Source organism: Melozone crissalis, unplaced genomic scaffold (genome assembly GCF_028551555.1).
Source record: "Melozone crissalis strain CALT ecotype California unplaced genomic scaffold, PUWL_Pcris_2 ptg000523l_1, whole genome shotgun sequence".
NCBI classification, from domain to species: Eukaryota; Metazoa; Chordata; class Aves; order Passeriformes; family Passerellidae; genus Melozone; species Melozone crissalis.
The window spans coordinates 57116-75020 of record NW_026536224.1 but is presented as its reverse complement, the minus strand read 5'-3'; the positions used below and the strand labels follow the sequence as shown (position 1 = coordinate 75020).

Below are 17905 nucleotides of genomic sequence, written 5' to 3'. Positions count from 1 at the left end.
TGGTGACCAATAAAGGTGCCGAGGAGCCGCTCCGGTGTCCCCTGGTGTCCCTTGGGGCCGGGCTGGGCGCGGTGCCAGGCGGGTGACAGGGATGCTGCTGTGGGCAAAGGTGCCAGGGCAGTGCCAGGGCAGTGTCCCCGTTATCTGTGCCCCCGTTATCTGTGCCCCCCTTATCTCTGTCCCCCCTTATTGTCCCCAAGGCCACCAGGGCCACAAACAGCGGGACAAGGACAGCCAGGAGTGGCACCGATGGCATCGGGGGGATGGCACCCCCGGGGACACTGCAGGGACCAAGGGTGGCACCGGGAGCCGGGTGTGGCACTGCCCCGCCCTGGTGACATCGGGGACAGGCGTGGCACCGAGCGGGGTCCAAGGGCCTGAACCCGGCGGGTACAGAGGGCACCGGGTGGCACTGTCGCACTGGGATGGCACTGTCGCACTGGGATGGCACAGCACTGTCGCACGAGGCTGGCACGACACTGTCACATGGGGATGGCACCGGGATGGCACCGTCGCTATCAGGATGGCACCGTCGCTATCAGGATGGCACTGTCACACAAGGCGTGGCACTGGCACCGCCGGGATGTCACTGGGACAGAGGGCACCAGGGTGGCCCTGGCACCACCAGGATGGCGCCAGGATGGCTTTGGCACCGCCGGGATGGCACCAAGGCGGCCCTGGCACCGTCGGGATGGCACCAGGATGGCCCTGGCACAGCACAGCAGGGCGTCACCCCCGGGATGTGGCACTGCCACTGTCACAGGTGCCCGTGGGTGACGTCCTGCTGCCGCCCTGTGCCACCCGTGCTCCCGAATTCCCGCGTTTATCCCCAAATCTGCACCCATGGGTGCCCCCGATGCCACCCTGAGCTCCCAAATCCCGGATTTCTCCCCGTTTCGGTGCCCATTGATGCCACCCCAAGCTCCTAAATCCCCGTTTTCTCCCCATTTCCGTGCCCGTGGGTGCCACCCTGAGCTCCCAAACCCCCGTTTTCTCCCCATTTTGGTGCCACCCCGAGCTCCCAAATGCCCGTTTTCTCCCATTCCAGTGCCCATTGGTGCCACCCCGAGCTCCCAAACCCCCGTTTTCTCCCCATTTTGGTGCCCATCAATGCCACCCCGAGCTCCTAAATGCCCGTTTCGGTGCCACCCCGAGCTCCCAAACCCCCGTTTTCTCCCCATTTTGGTGCCCATCAATGCCACCCCAAGCTCCCAAATGCCCGTTTTCTCCCATTCCAGTGCCCATTGGTGCCACCCCGAGCTCCCAAGCCCCCGTTTTCTCCCCATTTTGGTGCCCATCGATGCCACCCCGAGCTCCCAAATGCCCGTTTCGGTGCCACCCCGAGCTCCCAAGCCCCCGTTTTCTCCCCATTTTGGTGCCCATCGATGCCACCCCGAGCTCCCAAATGCCCGTTTCGGTGCCACCCCGAGCTCCCAAGCCCCCGTGTTCCCCCGTTGCGGTGCCCGCGGGTGGCGCCCCGTGCCCGCCCCGCGCGGATCGATCGATCGCTGGGTTAATGATCGATCCGCCCGGGGCTGATTGGCCCCGCTGCCATCGGGCCAGCGCTGCCCTGCCCGCCCTTAAAGGCGCGGGTGGCACCGGGGCACAGCGCCGCCAGCATGGCCGCCCCCCTGGCACTGCCCGGCGCCCTCCTGGCCGCGCTCCTGGCGCTGGTAGGGACGGCGACTCCGCGGGTGGCACCGGGAGGGCACGGGGCGGGCACGGGGGGTGGCGCCGGAGCGGGGACATTGGGGGGCTGAGGGTGGCAGAGCTGGGGGACACGGGTGTGGCGCCCGCCGGGTGGCATTGGGGTGGCACTCGGGAGGTTTGGGGGTGGCAGAGCCGGGGGTACCATTGTGGCACCCACCGGGTGGCATTGGGGTGGCATTTGGAAGGTTTGAGGGTGGCGGAGCTGGGGCAACACCGGTGTGGTGCCCGCCTGGTGGCATCTGGGGGGCTGAGGGTGGCAGAGCTGAGGGTACCGTTGTGGCACCCACCGGGTGGCATTTGGGTGGCACTCGGAAGGTTTGGGAGTGGCAGAACCAGGGAACACCAGAGCCGTGCCCGCCTGGTGGCATTTGGGGGGCTGCGGGTGGCACAGTCAGGGGACACCATTGTGGTGCCCACTTGGTGACATCTGGGTGGCACTCAAGAGGTTTGGGGGTGGCAGAGCTGGGGGTGCCATTGTGGTGCCCACCTGGTGGCATTTGGGGGACTGAGGGTGGCAGAGCTGGGGGGACACGGGTGCTGTGCCAACCTGGTGGCATTTGGGAGGGGCTGAGGGGGACACTGCTGTGGTGCCCTTTGGGTGCCCATTGGGTGACATTTGGGTGCCCATAGCGTGACATTAACAGGTGGCAGAGCTGGGGACACCATTGTGGCACCCATTGGGTGACATCTGGGTGGCATTCAGAGGTGGCAGGGTGGGGACACCCCTTGGTGCCCTTTGGATGCCAGTCAGGGCTGACGTGCAGGGGCTGGGAGTGGCAGAGCCGCTCCTTGTGGTGCCCTCGGGTGGCACCCGGTGACAGCTGGGTGGCACTGGGGAGACTGAGAGTGGCAGAGCAGGGGGACACCTCCATGGTGCCCATCAGGTGCCACTTGGGTGGCATTTGGGGAGACTGCGGGTGGCAGAATGGAGGGGACACCGCTGTGGTGCCCTTTGGGTGACATTTGGAGGACCTGGAAGTGGCAGAACGTGGGTACAATGCCACGGTGCCCGCTGGTGCCATCTGGGTGCGGTTTGGAGGAACCAAAGGTGGCAGAGCCATGGGGACACGGCTGTGGTGCCCGCTGGTGACATTTGGATGACATTTGGAGGAACTGGAGGTGGCAGAATGGAGGGGACACCGCTGTGGTGCCCTTTGGGTGCCATTTGGAGGACCTGGAAGTGGCAGAACGTGGGTACAATGCCACGGTGCCCGCTGGTGCCATCTGGGTGCGGTTTGGAGGAACCAAAGGTGGCAGAGCCATGGGGACACGGCTGTGGTGCCCGCTGGTGACATTTGGGTGACATTTGGAGGAACTGGAGGTGGCAGAATGGAGGGGACACCGCTGTGGTGCCCTTTGGGTGCCATTTGGAGGAACTGGAGGTGGCAGAACGTGGGGACAACGCCGTGGTGCCCACTGGTGCCATCTGGGTGCGGTTTGGAGGAACCAAAGGTGGCAGAGCCATGGGGACACGGCTGTGGTGCCCGCTGGTGACATTTGGGTGACATTTGGAGGAACTGGAGGTGGCAGAATGGAGGGGACACGGCTGTGGTGCCCTTTGGGTGCCATTTGGAGGAACTGGAGGTGGCAGAACGTGGGGACAATGCCGTGGTGCCCACTGGTGCCATCTGGGTGCGGTTTGGCAGAACCAAAGGTGCCAGAGCTGTGGCGCCGCCTCCATGGTGCCCACCGGGTTCCCCTCAAGGTGCCACCACCGTGCCACCACCCCGTCCCTGTCCCCGCAGGCGTCGCCATCGCTGACCCCCGTGCACCAGGCCGGCGTCTGCGCCTTCTACGGCGAGTGCGGCAGCAACCCCGAGGTGAACTCGTCCCTGGTGCCCTCCAAGGTGCCCTGCCTGTCCAACACGCCGGCGCGGGTGGCACGGGGCGCGCTGCTGTCCCTGCTGCGCACGGTGTGCCCCGAGCTGGCCGGGGATGGCGATGCCACCGTGCGGGTCTGCTGCAGCTACGCCCAGCTGGTCTCGCTGCGCCTCAGCGTGGAGCTGTCGGGCGCCGTCCTGGCGCGGTGCCCGTCCTGCGCCCGCAACTTCGCCAACCTCTACTGCCACAACATCTGCAGCCCCGACCAGAGCCTGTTCACCAACGTCACCCGCGTCGCCGACTACGCGGCGGTGCCCGGCGCGCAGGCCGTGCTGGAGTACCAGCTCTTCTACCGCAGCCGCTACGCCGAGGCCGCCTTCGCCTCGTGCAAGGACGTGCGGATGCCCGCCACGGGCGGCTACGCCATCTCCACCATGTGCGGGCGCTACGGCGCCCAGCTGTGCACGGCCCAGCGCTGGCTGGACTTCCAGGGCGACAAGAACAACGGGCTGGCGCCGCTGCAGATCGACTTCCAGCTGCTGCCCGACGGCTCCGAGCCCGGCCGGGGCGTCGCCCCGCTGGACGCGCCCGTCTGGGGCTGCGACCAAGCGCCCGACGCCGAGCAGGAGCCGTGCTCGTGCCAGGACTGCGCCCAGGCCTGCCCGCCCGTGGTGCCGCCCGCCGACCCGCCGCCGCCGTTCCGCATCGGCCGCGCCGACGGCGTGCTGGTCATCTGCGCGCTGCTGTTCGCCGGCCTGGCCCTGGCGTTCCTGGTGGCCGCGCTGTGCCGCCGGGGCGAGGCCGAGGCGCCGCCGAAGCCGCGCGCCCGCGGGCGCTCGCAGCGGGTCGGCGAGGCCTGGCGGCGCGGCCTGGAGCGGGCGTTCCGCCGCTGGGGCGCCGTGGTGGCCACCTGGCCGCTGGCCGTGCTGGCCGTGGCCGTGGCCGCGGCCGCGGGGCTCTCGGCCGGGCTGGTGACCCTGCAGCTGACCACGGACCCCGTGCAGCTCTGGTCGGCGCCGGGCAGCCGTGCCAGGCAGGAGAAGGAGTTCCACGACCGCCACTTCGGGCCCTTCCTGCGCACCAACCAGGTGATCGTGACGGCGCCCGGGCGCCCGGGCAGCACCGCCTACGACTCGGTGGTGCTGGGCACCAAGAACTTCAGCGGGGTGCTGGCCCAGGACGTGCTGCTGGCGCTGCTGGAGCTGCAGGAGGAGCTGGCGGGCACCACGGCGTGGGCACGGGGCAGGAACGTCACCCTGCGGGACGTGTGCTACGCCCCCCTGAACCCCACGGCGCCCGGCGTGGGCGACTGCGCCGTGTCCAGCGTCACGCAGTACTTCCAGAACAACCGCAGCCGCCTGGCGCTCCGCGGCTGGCAGCAGGATGGCAAAGTGCAGGGCACCGTCGACTGGCACGACCACCTCATCTACTGCGTCAAGTGGGTGCCGCGGGCGGGGGGCACAGTGGGGCGTGGTCGCTGTGGGGTGCCCAGGTGTGGGGTTCGGGTGACCCAAGGGTGCTGGACATGGCGTGGTGCCCGTGGGGTGCCCAGCTGTGGGACTGGGGTGATGCCCATGGGGCTCTGTGTCCATGACTTGGTGCCCATGAGGTGCCTGGCTCTGGGACTGGGGTGATGCCCATGTGGGTTTGGGGTGCCACCCACATGTCCCCATCACTCTGGGGTGCCAGGCTGTGGGTTCAAGGTGCCACCTCTCTATCCCCCATCACTGTTGGGTGCCAGGCTGTGGGTTCAGGGTGCCACCCACCCGTCCCCCATGCCAGCTGAGGTGCCTGCCCGTGGTTATAGGGTGCCACCGGGGTGTCCCCCATCGCTCTGGGGTGCCAGGCTGTGGGTTCAGGGTGCCACTTGGGTGTCCCCCATCACTCTGTGGTGCCTGCCCATGGGTTCAGGATGCCACCCACACATCCCCCATGTCATCCGGGGTGCCGGGCCGTGGGTTCAGGGTGCCACCCGCATGTCCCCATCACTCTGTGGTGCCAGGCCGTGGGTTCAGGGTGCCACCCGCATGTCCCCATCACTCTGTGGTGCCAGGCCGTGGGTTCAGGGTGCCACCCACGCATGCCCCATGCCAGCCGGGTGCCCGCGGGTGGCAGCAGGGCCGGGGCCGGGCGGGCACAGAGCCCCCGCTGACGGCCCGGCCCTGTCGCCGCCAGCTCCCCGCTCTCCTTCAAGGACATCACGGCGCTGGAGCTGAGCTGCATGGCCGAGTACGGCGGGCCCGTGTTCCCGTACATCGCGCTGGGCGGATACCGCGGTACGGGGGGTTCCGGGGGTCCCCGCGCTGGGCGGATACCGCGGTACGGGGGGTTCGGGGGTCCCGGGGGTGTCCCCGCGCTGGGCGGATACCGCGGTACGGGGGGTTCGGGGGGTCCCGGGGGTGTCCCCGCGCTGGGCGGATACCGCGGTACGGGGGGTTCGGGGGGTCCCGGGGGTGTCCCCGCGCTGGGCGGATACCGCGGTACGGGGCGTTCCGGGGGTCCCCGGGGGTGTCCCCGCGCCGTCCCCGCGCCGTCACCGCCGTGTCCCCGCAGAGTCCGAGTACACGGAGGCCGAGGCGCTCATTGTCACCTACTCGCTGAACAATTTCCCCGCGGGGGACCCGCGCCTGGAGTGGGCGCTGAGCTGGGAGCGGCAGTTCCTGAGCGTGGTGCGCGACTTCCAGCGGCGCCACCGCCACAACCTCTCGGTCACCTTCATGGCCGAGGTGGGCGCCGTGTCCCCTGCGTGTCCGTGCGTGTCCCTGTGTGACCGCCGTGTCCCCTGCGTGTCCCCTGTGTGAGCCCCAAGTCCCCTCCTTGTCCCCTGCGTGTCCCCTCTGTGTCCTCTCCGTATCCCTCCGCGTCCCCTGTGTGACCACCGTGTCCCCTCCACGTCCCCCTCATGTCCCTCTGTGTCCCCGTGTGACTGCTGTGTCCCCTCCGTGTCCCCTCTGTGTCCCCTCCGTGTCCCTGTGTGACCACCATGTCCCCACCATGTCCCCTCCGTGTCCCTGGTGTCACTCGTGTCACTGCGTCCCTATGCCCCCTCCATGTCCTCATGTCCCTTCCATGTCCCTGTGCCCCCCTGTGTCCCCTCCATGTTTCCGGTGCCCCCTGTGCCCCCCTGGTGTCACCCGTGTCACTGTGTCCTTAGTGGCCTCAGTCAACCCCTTGTCCCCTCCATGCCCCTGGTGGCCCCGTGTCCCTGTGCCCCTATGCCCCCTCCATGTCCCCTCCGTGTCCTCAGTGTCCCCATTGTCCCTGTGCCACTTCCACGTCCCCAGTGCCCCTGTCCCCCCTTTATGTCCCAGTGTCCCCTATGCCCTCCATGTCCCCCATGCCCCCAGTGCCCCCCACGTCCCTGCCCCCCTCCATGTCCCTATGTCCCCTCTATATCCTCAGTGTCCTCAGTGTCCCTGTGCCACTTCTGTGTCCCCAGTGTCCTCAGTGTCCCCCACACCCTAGGTTCCCTCACGTCCCTGTCCCCCTCTATGTCCCCTATGTCCCCTCCATGTCCTCATGTCCCTTCCATGTCCCTGGGCCCCCCTGTGTCCCCTCCATGTTTCTGGTGCCCCCTGTGCCCCCTGGTGTCACCCATGTCACTGTGTCCTTAATGGCCTCAGTGAAGCCTTTGTCCCCTCCATGCCCCTGGTGGCCCCGTGTCCCCTCCATGTTCCCATGTCCTTTCCATGTCCACAGTGTCCCCATTGTCCCTGTGCCACTTCCATGTCCCCAGTGTCCCCCACGCCCTAGGTTCCCCCAGTGCCCCCCACGTCCTGTCCCCCTCTATGTCCCCTCCATGTCCCCAGTGTCCCCCACGCCCTAGGTTCCCCCAGTGTCCCTGTCCTCCCTCTATGCCCCCGTGCCCCCCGGTGTCCCCGGTGTCCCCTCACTGTCGCTGTCCCCTCAGCGCTCTCTGGAGGATGAGATCAACCGCACGAGCGGGGAGGACATCCCGGTGTTCGCCGTCAGTTACCTGCTGGTGTTCGCCTACATCGCGCTGGCCCTGGGCGAGTACACGGCCTGGAGCAGGGTCCTGGTGAGCGGGGGGCACCGGGAGGGGCACCGGGAGGGGCACGAGGACCTGGTGAGCCCGGGGGGCACGGGGGGGCACGGGGGTGACAGACGGTCCAGGTGAGCCGGGGGGCACGGCAGGCACAGGGACCTGGTGAGCTCGGGGGCACCGGGAGCACGGGAACCGGAGGGCACCAGGAGGGGCACAGGGTCCTGGTGAGCCCCGGAATGGTTTGGGGGGCTCGGGGGTGGCAGAGGCACCGGGTGCAACCCCGGGAGGGTCGGTCTGGGGGGGTCCTGGCGTGTTCGGGGGTGGCACAGGGACCTGGTGAGACCTGGGAGGGTCGGTTTGGGGCGATTCGAGGGGTTCGGGGGGATCGATTTGGGAGGATTCTGGGCAGGTTTGGGAAAATCCGGGGAGGTTCGGGGGGGTCGGTTCAGGGAGAATCTGGGGGGTTCAGGGGATCAGTCTGGGGGGATCCAGGGGGGCTCAGGGGATCAGTTTGGGGGGATCCGGGGGTTTCAGGGGATCAGTTCGGGGGGATCCAGGGGGTTCAGGGGATCAGTTTGAGGGGATCCGGGGGGTTCAGGGGATCAGTCTGGGAGGATCCGGGGGGCTCAGGGGATCAGTTTGGGGGGATCCGGGGGGTTCAGGGGATCAGTTCGGGGGGATCCGGGGGGTTCAGGGGATCAGTCTGGGAGGATCCGGGGGGTTCAGGGGATCAGTTTGAGGGGATCCGGGGGTTTCAGGGGATCGGTTCGGGGGGATCCGGGGGGTTCAGGGGATCAGTTCGGGGGGATCCGGGGGGTTCAGGGGATCGGTCTGGGGGGATCCAGGGGGTTCAGGGGATCAGTTTGAGGGGATCCGGGGGGTTCAGGGGATCGGTTTGGGGGGATCCGGGGGGTTCAGGGGATCAGTTCGGGGGGATCCGGGGGGTTCAGGGGATCAGTTCGGGGGGATCCGGGGGGTTCAGGGGATCGGTCTGGGGGGATCCAGGGGGTTCAGGGGATCAGTTTGAGGGGATCCGGGGGGTTCAGGGGATCGGTTTGGGGGGATCCGGGGGGTTCAGGGGATCAGTTCGGGGGGATCCGGGGGGTTCAGGGGATCAGTTTGGGGGGATCCAGGGGGGTTCAGGGGATCAGTTCGGGGGGATCCGGGGGGTTCAGGGGATCAGTTTGGGGGGATGCGCGGGGTTTCGGGCGGGTCCCGGTGATCCCCGGGGCACTCCGGGATGGTGGGAGAGGCCCGGGGGGGTTCGGGGGTGCCAATCCAGGGGTGCCAACGCGGGGGTTCCGAGGGTGCCCAGCCGGGGTTGCTGACCCGGGAGGTTCGAGGGTGCCAATCCGGGGTTTCTGACGGCGGTGCCCACCCGGGGGTGCCAATCCGGGGGTGCTGACCGCGGTGCCCACCCGGGGGTGCCCGCAGGTGGAGTCCAAGGTGACGCTGGCGCTCGGGGGCATCGCGGTGGTGCTGGGGGCCGTGCTGGCCGCCATGGGGCTGCTGGCGCTGCTGGGGCTGCCCTCGTCCCTCATCATCATCGAGGTCGTGCCCTTCCTCGTGCTGGCCGTGGGCGCCGACAACATCTTCATCTTCGTGCAGGAGCTGCAGGTGGGCACGGGGGGCACCGGGGGGCATCGGGGGGCACCGGGGGCAACAGGGAGCTGGAGGGCACTGGGGGAACCGGGGGGCATCGGGGGCACCGGGAAAGGGGGGTGTCCTTGGGGATGGGGGTACTGGGGGGGCACTTTTGGGATTCCCATGGGGCATCCCCGTGGGCAGGTGGGCACCCTCGGGTGGGCAGGGGGTGCCCCATGGTTCTCTCCCGGCTCTGGGGGTGCCCCTGGGTGCCCCCGGGTGCCCCTGACCCCCCCCCCGTGGCAGCAGCAGTCGCATCGGGAGCCGGGCGAGACGCGGGAGCAGCACCTGGGGCGGGTGCTGGCGCAGGTGGCACCGAGCATGCTGCTCTGCAGCCTCTCCGAGACCGTCTGCTTCCTGTTTGGTGAGGAGGGGGCACCGGGTCATGGGGGGCACTGGGGGCACAGGGTGGGCACAGGGATATGGCAGGTACAGGAGGCACAGGGGTATGGGGAGCACTGGGGGGCACAGGGAGCGCAGGGTGGGCACAGGGACACGGGGGGCACGGAGGACACAGGGTGGGCAGAGGGATATGGGGGGCACTGGGGGTCACTGGGAGCGCAGGGTGGGCACAGGGTGGGCACAGGGTGGGTACAGGGACATGGGGGACAACGGGCACGAGCCGCGGGGGGTGGGGTGGTGTGGGGGGGCGGGCACGGGGTCCTGGTGACACCAAGGGGGACCCGGGGGTGTCCCAGTGACCCGGGGGGTGCCAGGGGCTCTCCGGTGACCCAGGGGGTGCCCGGGTCCCGCAGGTGCCCTCTCGTCCATGCCCGCCGTGCGCACGTTCGCCCTGACGGCCGCGCTCGCCATCGCGCTGGACTTCGTGCTGCAGATGTCCGGCTTTGTGGCGCTGGTGGCGCTCGACAGGCGGCGACAGGAGGTGGCACCGGGGGGGGGGCACCGCGGGGCGAGGGGAGGGGGCACGGGGTGAGACCCCAGGGTGGGCACGGGGTGGGTACAGGGGCCCCAGGGTTGGTGAGAGGGTCCCCAAGGTGGGCACAGGGACCCCAGGGTGGGCACAGGGTGGGTGAGAGGTCCGCAGGGTGGGCACAGGGTGGGTACGGGGACCCCAGGGTGGGCACAGGGTGGCCATGGGGATCGTGGGTGCGAGGGTCCCCAGGTTGGGTGAGGATGCCCAGGGTGGGCACAGGGTGGGTGAGAGGTCCGCAGAGTGGGCACAGAGTGCCCATGAAGCCCCCGGGGTGGGTGTAAGGATGCCCAGGGTGGGTGAGGGTCCCTGGGCTGGGTGAGGGTCACCATGCAGTGCCCAGGGCGGGCAGGGCACACCCGCAGGGCACGGGGGGGCTGTGGAGGAGCCGTGCCAACCCCGCCGTGCCAACCCCGCCGTGCCAACCCCACCGTGCCAACCTCCCCGTGCCCCCAGGCCGGGCGCTTCGACCTCTGCTGCTGCTGCGGGACGGGCAAGGGGGGCACGGCCAGGGCGGGCCGGGGGCTGCTGCGCCCCTTCCTGGAGCGCTGCTACACCCCCGTGCTGCTGCACCCCCTCGTGAGACCGGCCGTGGTGAGGGCACGGGGGGCACGGGGGGCATGGGGGGCACAGAGGGCATGGGGGGAATTGGGGGACAATGGGGGGCGTTGGGGGCATTGGGGACTTCAGGGGCATGGGGGGCATTGAGAGACATGGGGACATGGAGGGCACGGGGACAGGGGCGCATTGAGGGCATTGGGGGGCAAATAGGGCATTAAGGGCACGGGGGGCATGGGGGGCATTGGGGGCATTGAGGGGCATTGGGGGGCTTTGGAGGAACTGGGAACATGGGGGGCACAGAGGGCACAGAGACATCAGGGGCATGGGGGGCATGGAGGGCACAGGGGGCATTTGGGGGACACGTGGGTCATTGAGGGGCACGGGAATGGGAGGGCACAGGGGGTATTGGGGGTGTGTGAGGGGTTTTGGGGTGACACTGAGGGGTCTGTGAGGGGTTTTGGGGTCCCAGGGGGGTCTCTGGGGGTTTTGGTGCCCGGGTCCCTGAGCAGAGCCCCCTCCCCCAGGTGCTGCTGTTCCTGTTCCTGGCCTGTGCCGGGCTCTTCCTGCTCTTCCACGTGTCCGTGGGGCTGGACCAGGAGCTGGCACTGCCCGAGGTGGGCACAGGGGTGGCACGGCCCTGTATGGGGGCACACGGGATGCTGGGACCCCTCTGTGCCCCTCAGTGTCTCTCTGTACCCCCTGTGCCCCTTTTCCTCCTCTGTGCCCCTCTGTGTTCTCTCTGCCCCCTTGGGGTGCCCCGCGGGTGCCCCCTCTGATGCCAGCCGTCCCCAGGACTCGTACCTGCTCGAGTACTACTCGGCCATGAACCGGTACCTGGCCGTGGGTGTCCCCACCTACTTTGTCACCACGGGCGGCTACAACTTCTCCTCGGAGAACGGCACCAACGCCATCTGCTCCAGCTCGGGCTGCGACGCCAACTCGCTGACGCAGAGCATCCAGCTGGCCACGCGCTTCGCCAACGTGTGAGTGCCCGTCCGCGGGCGCCCCCGGAGCCCGGCCGGCCGTGCCCGGCCCCTGCCAGCCCCTCCCGTGTGCCCTCCGCAGGTCCTACCTGGCCATCCCGGCCACCTCGTGGCTGGACGATTTCCTGGACTGGCTGAACCCCATGGTGCGCTGCTGCCGCATCCACCAGAGCGGGGAGCACCAGGGCGAGTTCTGCCCCTCCTCCAGCAGTGAGTGCGGCTGGGGGCACCGCGGGGCACCAGGGGGCACCGGGGGGCCGGGGGGTGGTCATGGGGTGGCCACTGAGTGCCCACCATGGGGCCAGGGGGTGGTCATGGGGTGGCCACTGAGTGCCCACCATGGGGCCAGGGGGTGGTCATGGGGTGGCCATTGAGTGCCCACCATGGGGGCCGTTGGGTGGTCATGGGGTGGCCACTGAGTGCCCACCATGGAGCCATTGGGTGGTCATGGGGTGGCCACTGAGTGCCCACCATGGGGCCAGGGGGTGGTCATGGGGTGGCCACTGAGTGCCCACCATGGGGCCAGGGGGTGGTCATGGGGTGGCCATTGAGTGCCCACCATGGGGGCCGTTGGGTGGTCATGGGGTGCTCATCATGGCGGTCATTGAGCGCTCACCATGGGGGCCATTGGGTGCTCATCATGGTGGCTGTTGGGTGGCCATTGGGTGCTCATTATGGCGACCATTGGGCGCTCATCATGGTGGCCATTGGGTGCTCATTATGGCGGCCATTGAGTGCTCATCATGGTGGCCATTGGGTGCTCATCACGGTGGCCATTGGGTGCTCATCATAGTGGCCATTGGGTGCTCATCATGGCAGCCATTGGGTGGCCATTGGGTACTCGTCATGGCGGCCACTGGGTGCTCATCATGATGGCCATTGGGTGCTCATCATGGTGGCCATTGGGTGCCCACCATGGTGGTCCTTAGGTGTATATTTAATATCCATCACCATGGCCATTGGGTGCCACCATGGTGGCCGTTGGGTGGCCATTGGGTGCCCAACATGGTGGCCATTAAGTGGCCATTGGGTGCCCACCATTATGGCTGTTGGGTGCCCACCATGGTGGTCCTTAGGTGTATATTTAATGTCCATCACTGTGGCCACTGGGTGCCCACCATGGTGGCCATTGGTTGGTCATTGGGTGCCCACCACAATGGCCATTGGGCACCTACTGTGATGCCCACTGGGTGGTCTTTGGATGTTGATTGGGTGCCCATTGGGTGCCCACTGGGTGGTCATTGGGCACCTACTGTGATGCCCTCTGTGCACCAGCTCGGTGCCTGCTGTGGTGGCCACCATGTGCCCTTTGTGTGCCCACACTGACCCCCGTGTGTGCCCACACTGACCCCGCGCGTGCCCACGGTGGTGCCCAGTGCCCGGTGCCCACACTGACCCTGTGTACCCACACTGACCCCTGTGTGTGCCCACACTGACCCCCGTGTGTGCCCACACTGACCCCGCGCGTGCCCACGGTGGTGCCCAGTGCCCACACTGACCCTGTGTACCCACACTGACCCCTGCGTGTGCCCACACTGACCCTGTGTGTGCCCACACTGACCCCGCGCGTGCCCACGGTGGTGCCCAGTGCCCGGTGCCCGCACTGACCCGTGTGTGCCCACAGCTGACCCCAGCTGCGCTCTGGGGCAGTGCCTGAAGCGGCTGCGCCGCCCCACGCACGAGGAGTTCCAGCGCTTCCTGCCCTGGTTCCTGCAGGACCGGCCCACCCTGCACTGCCCCAAGGGGTGAGTGGCACCATGGTGGCACCGCCCTGGCACTGCCCTGGGTATCCCCTGACCCTGTGTCCCCTCTGGCTGTCCTGGCTGTCCCCTGGGTGTCCCCTGACCCGCCCCTGTCCCCGCAGCGGCCTGGGCGCCTACGACACCTCGGTGAGCATGGACGACAACGGCACCATCCTGGGTGAGTGAGGGTGGCACGGGCACAGGGGCTGGGGTGACCACTGACCACCAGGGTGACCACTGACCAACGGGGTGACCACTGAGCCCCCAGAGTGCCCACTGCCCCCGTGGTACCCACTGCCCCTGTGGTGCCCACCGCCCCGGGAGTGACCACTGCCCCTGGAGTGCCCATTGCTCCCCTGGTTTTCACTGCCCTCATGGTGCCCGCTGTCCCCATGGTGACCACTGCCCCCAGAGTGACCGCTGCCCCCAGAGTGACCATTGCCCCTGTTGTGTCCATTGTCCCCAAGTGCCCACTGCCCCCGTGGTGCCCACTGCCCCGTGGTGCCCACTGCCCCGTGGTGCCCACCGCCCTGTCTGACGTTGCCCCCGTGGTGCCTCCTGCCCCATGCTGACGTTGCCCCCGTGGTGCCCACTGCCCCGTGGTGCCCGCCGCCCCGTGCCGACGCTGCCGTGCCCGCAGCCACCCGGTTCATGGCGTACCAGCGCCCGCTGCGCACGTCCCAGGAGTACACGGGTGCCCTGCGCGCCGCCCGCGCCCTGGCAGAGTACATCACGGCCACCCTGCGCGCCGTGCCCGGCACCGACCCCGCCTTCCGCGTCTTCCCCTACACGTGAGTGGCACTGCCAGCCCGGGGGGGACGGGGGTGCCCGGTGAGGGGGGGACAGGTAGCGGTGCCCAGGTCAGGGTGCCCGGTCTGGGGTGCAGGGGGTGCCCCAGTGCCCCTGTTGGGGGTCGTGAGTTGGCGCCCCAGTGAGGGGTGGCCATTTCGGGGTGCTGAGGGTACCCCAGTGCCCTTGTTGGGTGCCCATACCTGGATACCCAGTGCCCATTTTGGGGTGCCTGGTGCCCATATCACAATACCCAGTGCCCGTTTTGGGATCCCAGTGCCCATATCAGGATACCCAGTGTCCATATTACAATATCCAGTGCCCGTTCTGGGGAGCCCGGTGCCCATCCCCAGGTGCCCAGTGCCCATTTGGGGTCCCAGTGCCCATTTTGGGATCCCAGTGCCCATTTTGGGATATCCGGTGCCCATTTTGGGATCCCAGTGCCCATTTTGGGATATCCGGTGCCCATTTTGGGATCCCAGTGCCCGTTTTGGGACACCCGGTGCCCATTTTGGGGTGCCTGGTGCCCGTTTTGGGATACCCGGTGCCCGTTTTGGGGTGCCCGCTGCCCCTCCCCGGGTGCCCGGTGCCCCAGCCGGTGCCAGCGCGGTGCCGCCCCGCAGGGTGACGTACGTGTACTACGAGCAGTACCTGACGGTGGTGCCCGAGGGGCTGCTGACGCTGGCACTGTGCCTGGTGCCCACCTTCGCCGTGTCCTTCCTGCTGCTGGGCATGGACGGGCGCTCCAGCCTGGCCACGCTGCTGACCATCGCCATGGCACTGCTGGGCACCGTGGGCTGCATGGCGCTCTGGGCAGTGCCCTACAACGCCGTGGCACTCATCAACCTGGTGGCGGTGCGGGCACGGGGACAGCGGGCCATGGGCATGGCACGGGGGGTGGCACGGGGGACAGAGCGGGACACGGGGCACGTGGGGTGGCACAGGGACATGGGGCACAGGGGACAGCAGGACACGGAGCACAGGGCATGGGGGTGGCACAGGGATGTGGGATGGCATGGGGACACTGGGCACGGGGGACAGCAGGACACGGGGCACAGGGGGTGGCATGGGGGACAGTGGGACATGGGGCACGGGGGGTGGCACAGGGATATGGAGTGGCACAAGGCCATGGGGCATGTGGGGTGGCACTGGGCATGTGAGGTGGGACACAGGGGTGGCTCTGGTGGCACTGGGGTGGCTCTGGTGGCACAGGGGTGGCTCTGGTGGCACAGGGGGTGGCTCTCAGGGCACTGGGGTGGCTCTGAGGGCACAGGGGGTGGCTCTGAGGGCACTGGGGTGGCTCTGGTGGCACAGGGGGTGGCTCTGGTGGCACAGGGGTGGCTCTGGTGGCACAGGGGGTGGCTCTCAGGGCACTGGGGTGGCTCTGAGGGCACTGGGGTGGCTCTCAGGGCACTGGGGTGGCTCTGGTGGCACAGGCGGTGCCCGGGGTGCCAGCCCAGCCCGCTGTCCCCACAGGCCGTGGGCATCTCGGTGGAGTTCGTGTCCCACATCACCTGCGCCTTCGCCCGCAGCCGCCAGCCCACGCGGGTGGCACGAGCCAAGGAGGCCACTGTCACCATGGGCAGCAAGGTGGGCACGGGGACACTGAGGGACACCAAACCCTGCCGGGCTGGGGGTGGCACAGAGGGACCCCAAACCCTCCTGGGGACAGGGGTGGCACCAGAGGACCTCCTGGGCCGGGGGGTGACACTGCAGGACCCCAAACCTTCCTGGAGCTGGGGGGTGACACCGTGGGACCTTCTGGAGATGGGGGTGGCACAGAGGGACCCCAAACTGTCCTGGGGCCGGGGGTGGCACTGTGGAACCTTTTGGGTGTGGGAGGTGACACCGTGGGACCTCCTGGTCCAGGTGTGGCACCGTGGGACCCCAAACTCTCCTGGGACTGGGGGTGACACCACAGGACCTTTTGGGACCGGGAGGTGACACCGCGGGTCCCCAACCCCTCCTGAGGCTGGGGGTGACACTGGGGGATCTCCTGGGGCTGGGGGTGACATGGTGGGACCCCAAACTCCCCTGGTCTGGGAGTGGCACCGTGGGATCTTTTGGGACCAGGGGGTGGCACCGTGGGACCCCAAACTCTCCCGGGACCGGGAGGTGACACTGGGGGACCTCCTGGTCCGGGGGCGTCACCGCGGGTCGCCGTCCGTGTCGGTGTCGCCGTCCCTGTCGGGGCGGCGTCACCGCGGGTCCCTGTCCCTGTCGGGGTCGCCGTCCGTCTCGGGGCGCCGTCACCGAGCGCGGCGCTGTCGCCGCTGTCCCCGCAGGTGGTGGCGGGGGTGGCCATGACCAACCTGCCCGGCGTGGTGGTGCTGGCCTTCGCCAAGGCGCGGCTCGTGCAGATTTTCTTCTTCCGCCTCAACCTGATCGTGACCCTGCTGGGGCTCGCGCACGGACTCGTGTTCCTGCCCGTGCTGCTCAGCTACGTGGGTACGGACGGGGACAGGGACGGGGACAGGGATGGGGACAGGGATGGGGACAGGGACAGCGTCACCTCCCCCAGGACAGGGACATCCCTGGGGACAGGGACACTGGGACAGGTCCATGGTGACCACCGGGACGGTGTCACCTTCCTGGGAACAGGGACAGGAACACCCAGACAGGACAGGGACACCGGGACAGGGATGGGGACACCCCTGGGGACAGGGACACCAGGACAGGGACAGGGTGACCACCGGGACAGTGTCACCTTCCTGGGAACAGGGACACTTCTGGGACAGGGACAGTGTCGCCTCCAGCATGGGGACAGTGTGACACCAGGCCTGTGTCACCTCCAGGACAGTGACAGTGACACTGTGCCCATTGTCCCCTCAGCCTGGGGACAGTGACAGTGACACCGTTGTCCCCAGGGCCTGGGGGACAGTGACAGTGACACAATGCCCCATTGTCCCCGCAGGGCCCGCGCTGCAGGTGCCACCAGGAGAGGACACGCCGGGGGACACCGTGCAGGGGACAGGGCTGGGCCTGGCCAACCCCGGCTTCAAGGACACGGACAGGGACAGGGACAAGGACAGGGACAGGGACAAGGGCAAGGACAAGGACAGGGACAAAGGCAAGGACAAGGACAAGGACAAGGACAGGGACAAGGACAAGGACAGGGACAAGGACAGGGACAAAGGCAAGGACAAGGACAAGGACAAGGCCAAGGACAAGGACAGGGACAAGGACAAGGACAAGGACAAGGACAAGGGCAAGGACAAGGACAAGGACAGGGACAGGGACAAGGACAAGGACAAGGGCTCCAGGAAGGGCTGAGCCCCCACTCCCCCCCGTGCCCCTCCCCCCTTTCTATTTAAACTGGTTTTGTCACATCCTGCACTGGTCGGACTGGGATGGATGGGGGGGAGGCGCCGCAGTGTCACAGGGGTGGGGACACGGGGATGGCGTGTGGGACACGGGGACACTGTGGGGACACGGGGATGGCGTGTGGGGCACAGGGACACTGTGGGGACACGGAGACACTGTGGGGACACAGGGACACCATGTGGGACACAGGGACACTGTGGGACACAGGGACACCATGTGGGACACAGGGACACTCTGGGGACACGGGGACACCATGTGGGACACAGGGACACTGTGGGGACACAGGGACACTCTGGGGACACGGGGACACCATGAGGGGCACAGGAATGTTGAGGACACGAGGCCAGGTGGGGCACAGGGACTTCAGGAACATTTATGGGTTTTTCAGGAACAT

At 68.1% G+C, this 17905-nt stretch overlaps 1 protein-coding gene across 1 annotated transcript; it reads left to right on the top strand.

Moving 5' to 3' along the window:
- Positions 1 to 1619: 1619 nt before the first annotated feature.
- On the top strand, positions 1620 to 17460 carry NPC1L1 (NPC1 like intracellular cholesterol transporter 1). The gene is made up of 20 exons (XM_054295126.1): positions 1620 to 1673; positions 3084 to 3140; positions 3357 to 4969; positions 5707 to 5807; positions 6085 to 6257; positions 7442 to 7570; positions 8972 to 9154; positions 9431 to 9545; positions 9937 to 10064; positions 10569 to 10706; positions 11198 to 11287; positions 11466 to 11656; positions 11739 to 11866; positions 13281 to 13401; positions 13521 to 13576; positions 14039 to 14189; positions 14811 to 15042; positions 15664 to 15777; positions 16473 to 16635; positions 17102 to 17460. Exons 1-20 carry the CDS (start codon positions 1620 to 1622, stop codon positions 17458 to 17460), a joined length of 4296 nt encoding a protein of 1431 aa, XP_054151101.1.
- The last annotated feature ends 445 nt before the right edge of the window (positions 17461 to 17905 follow it).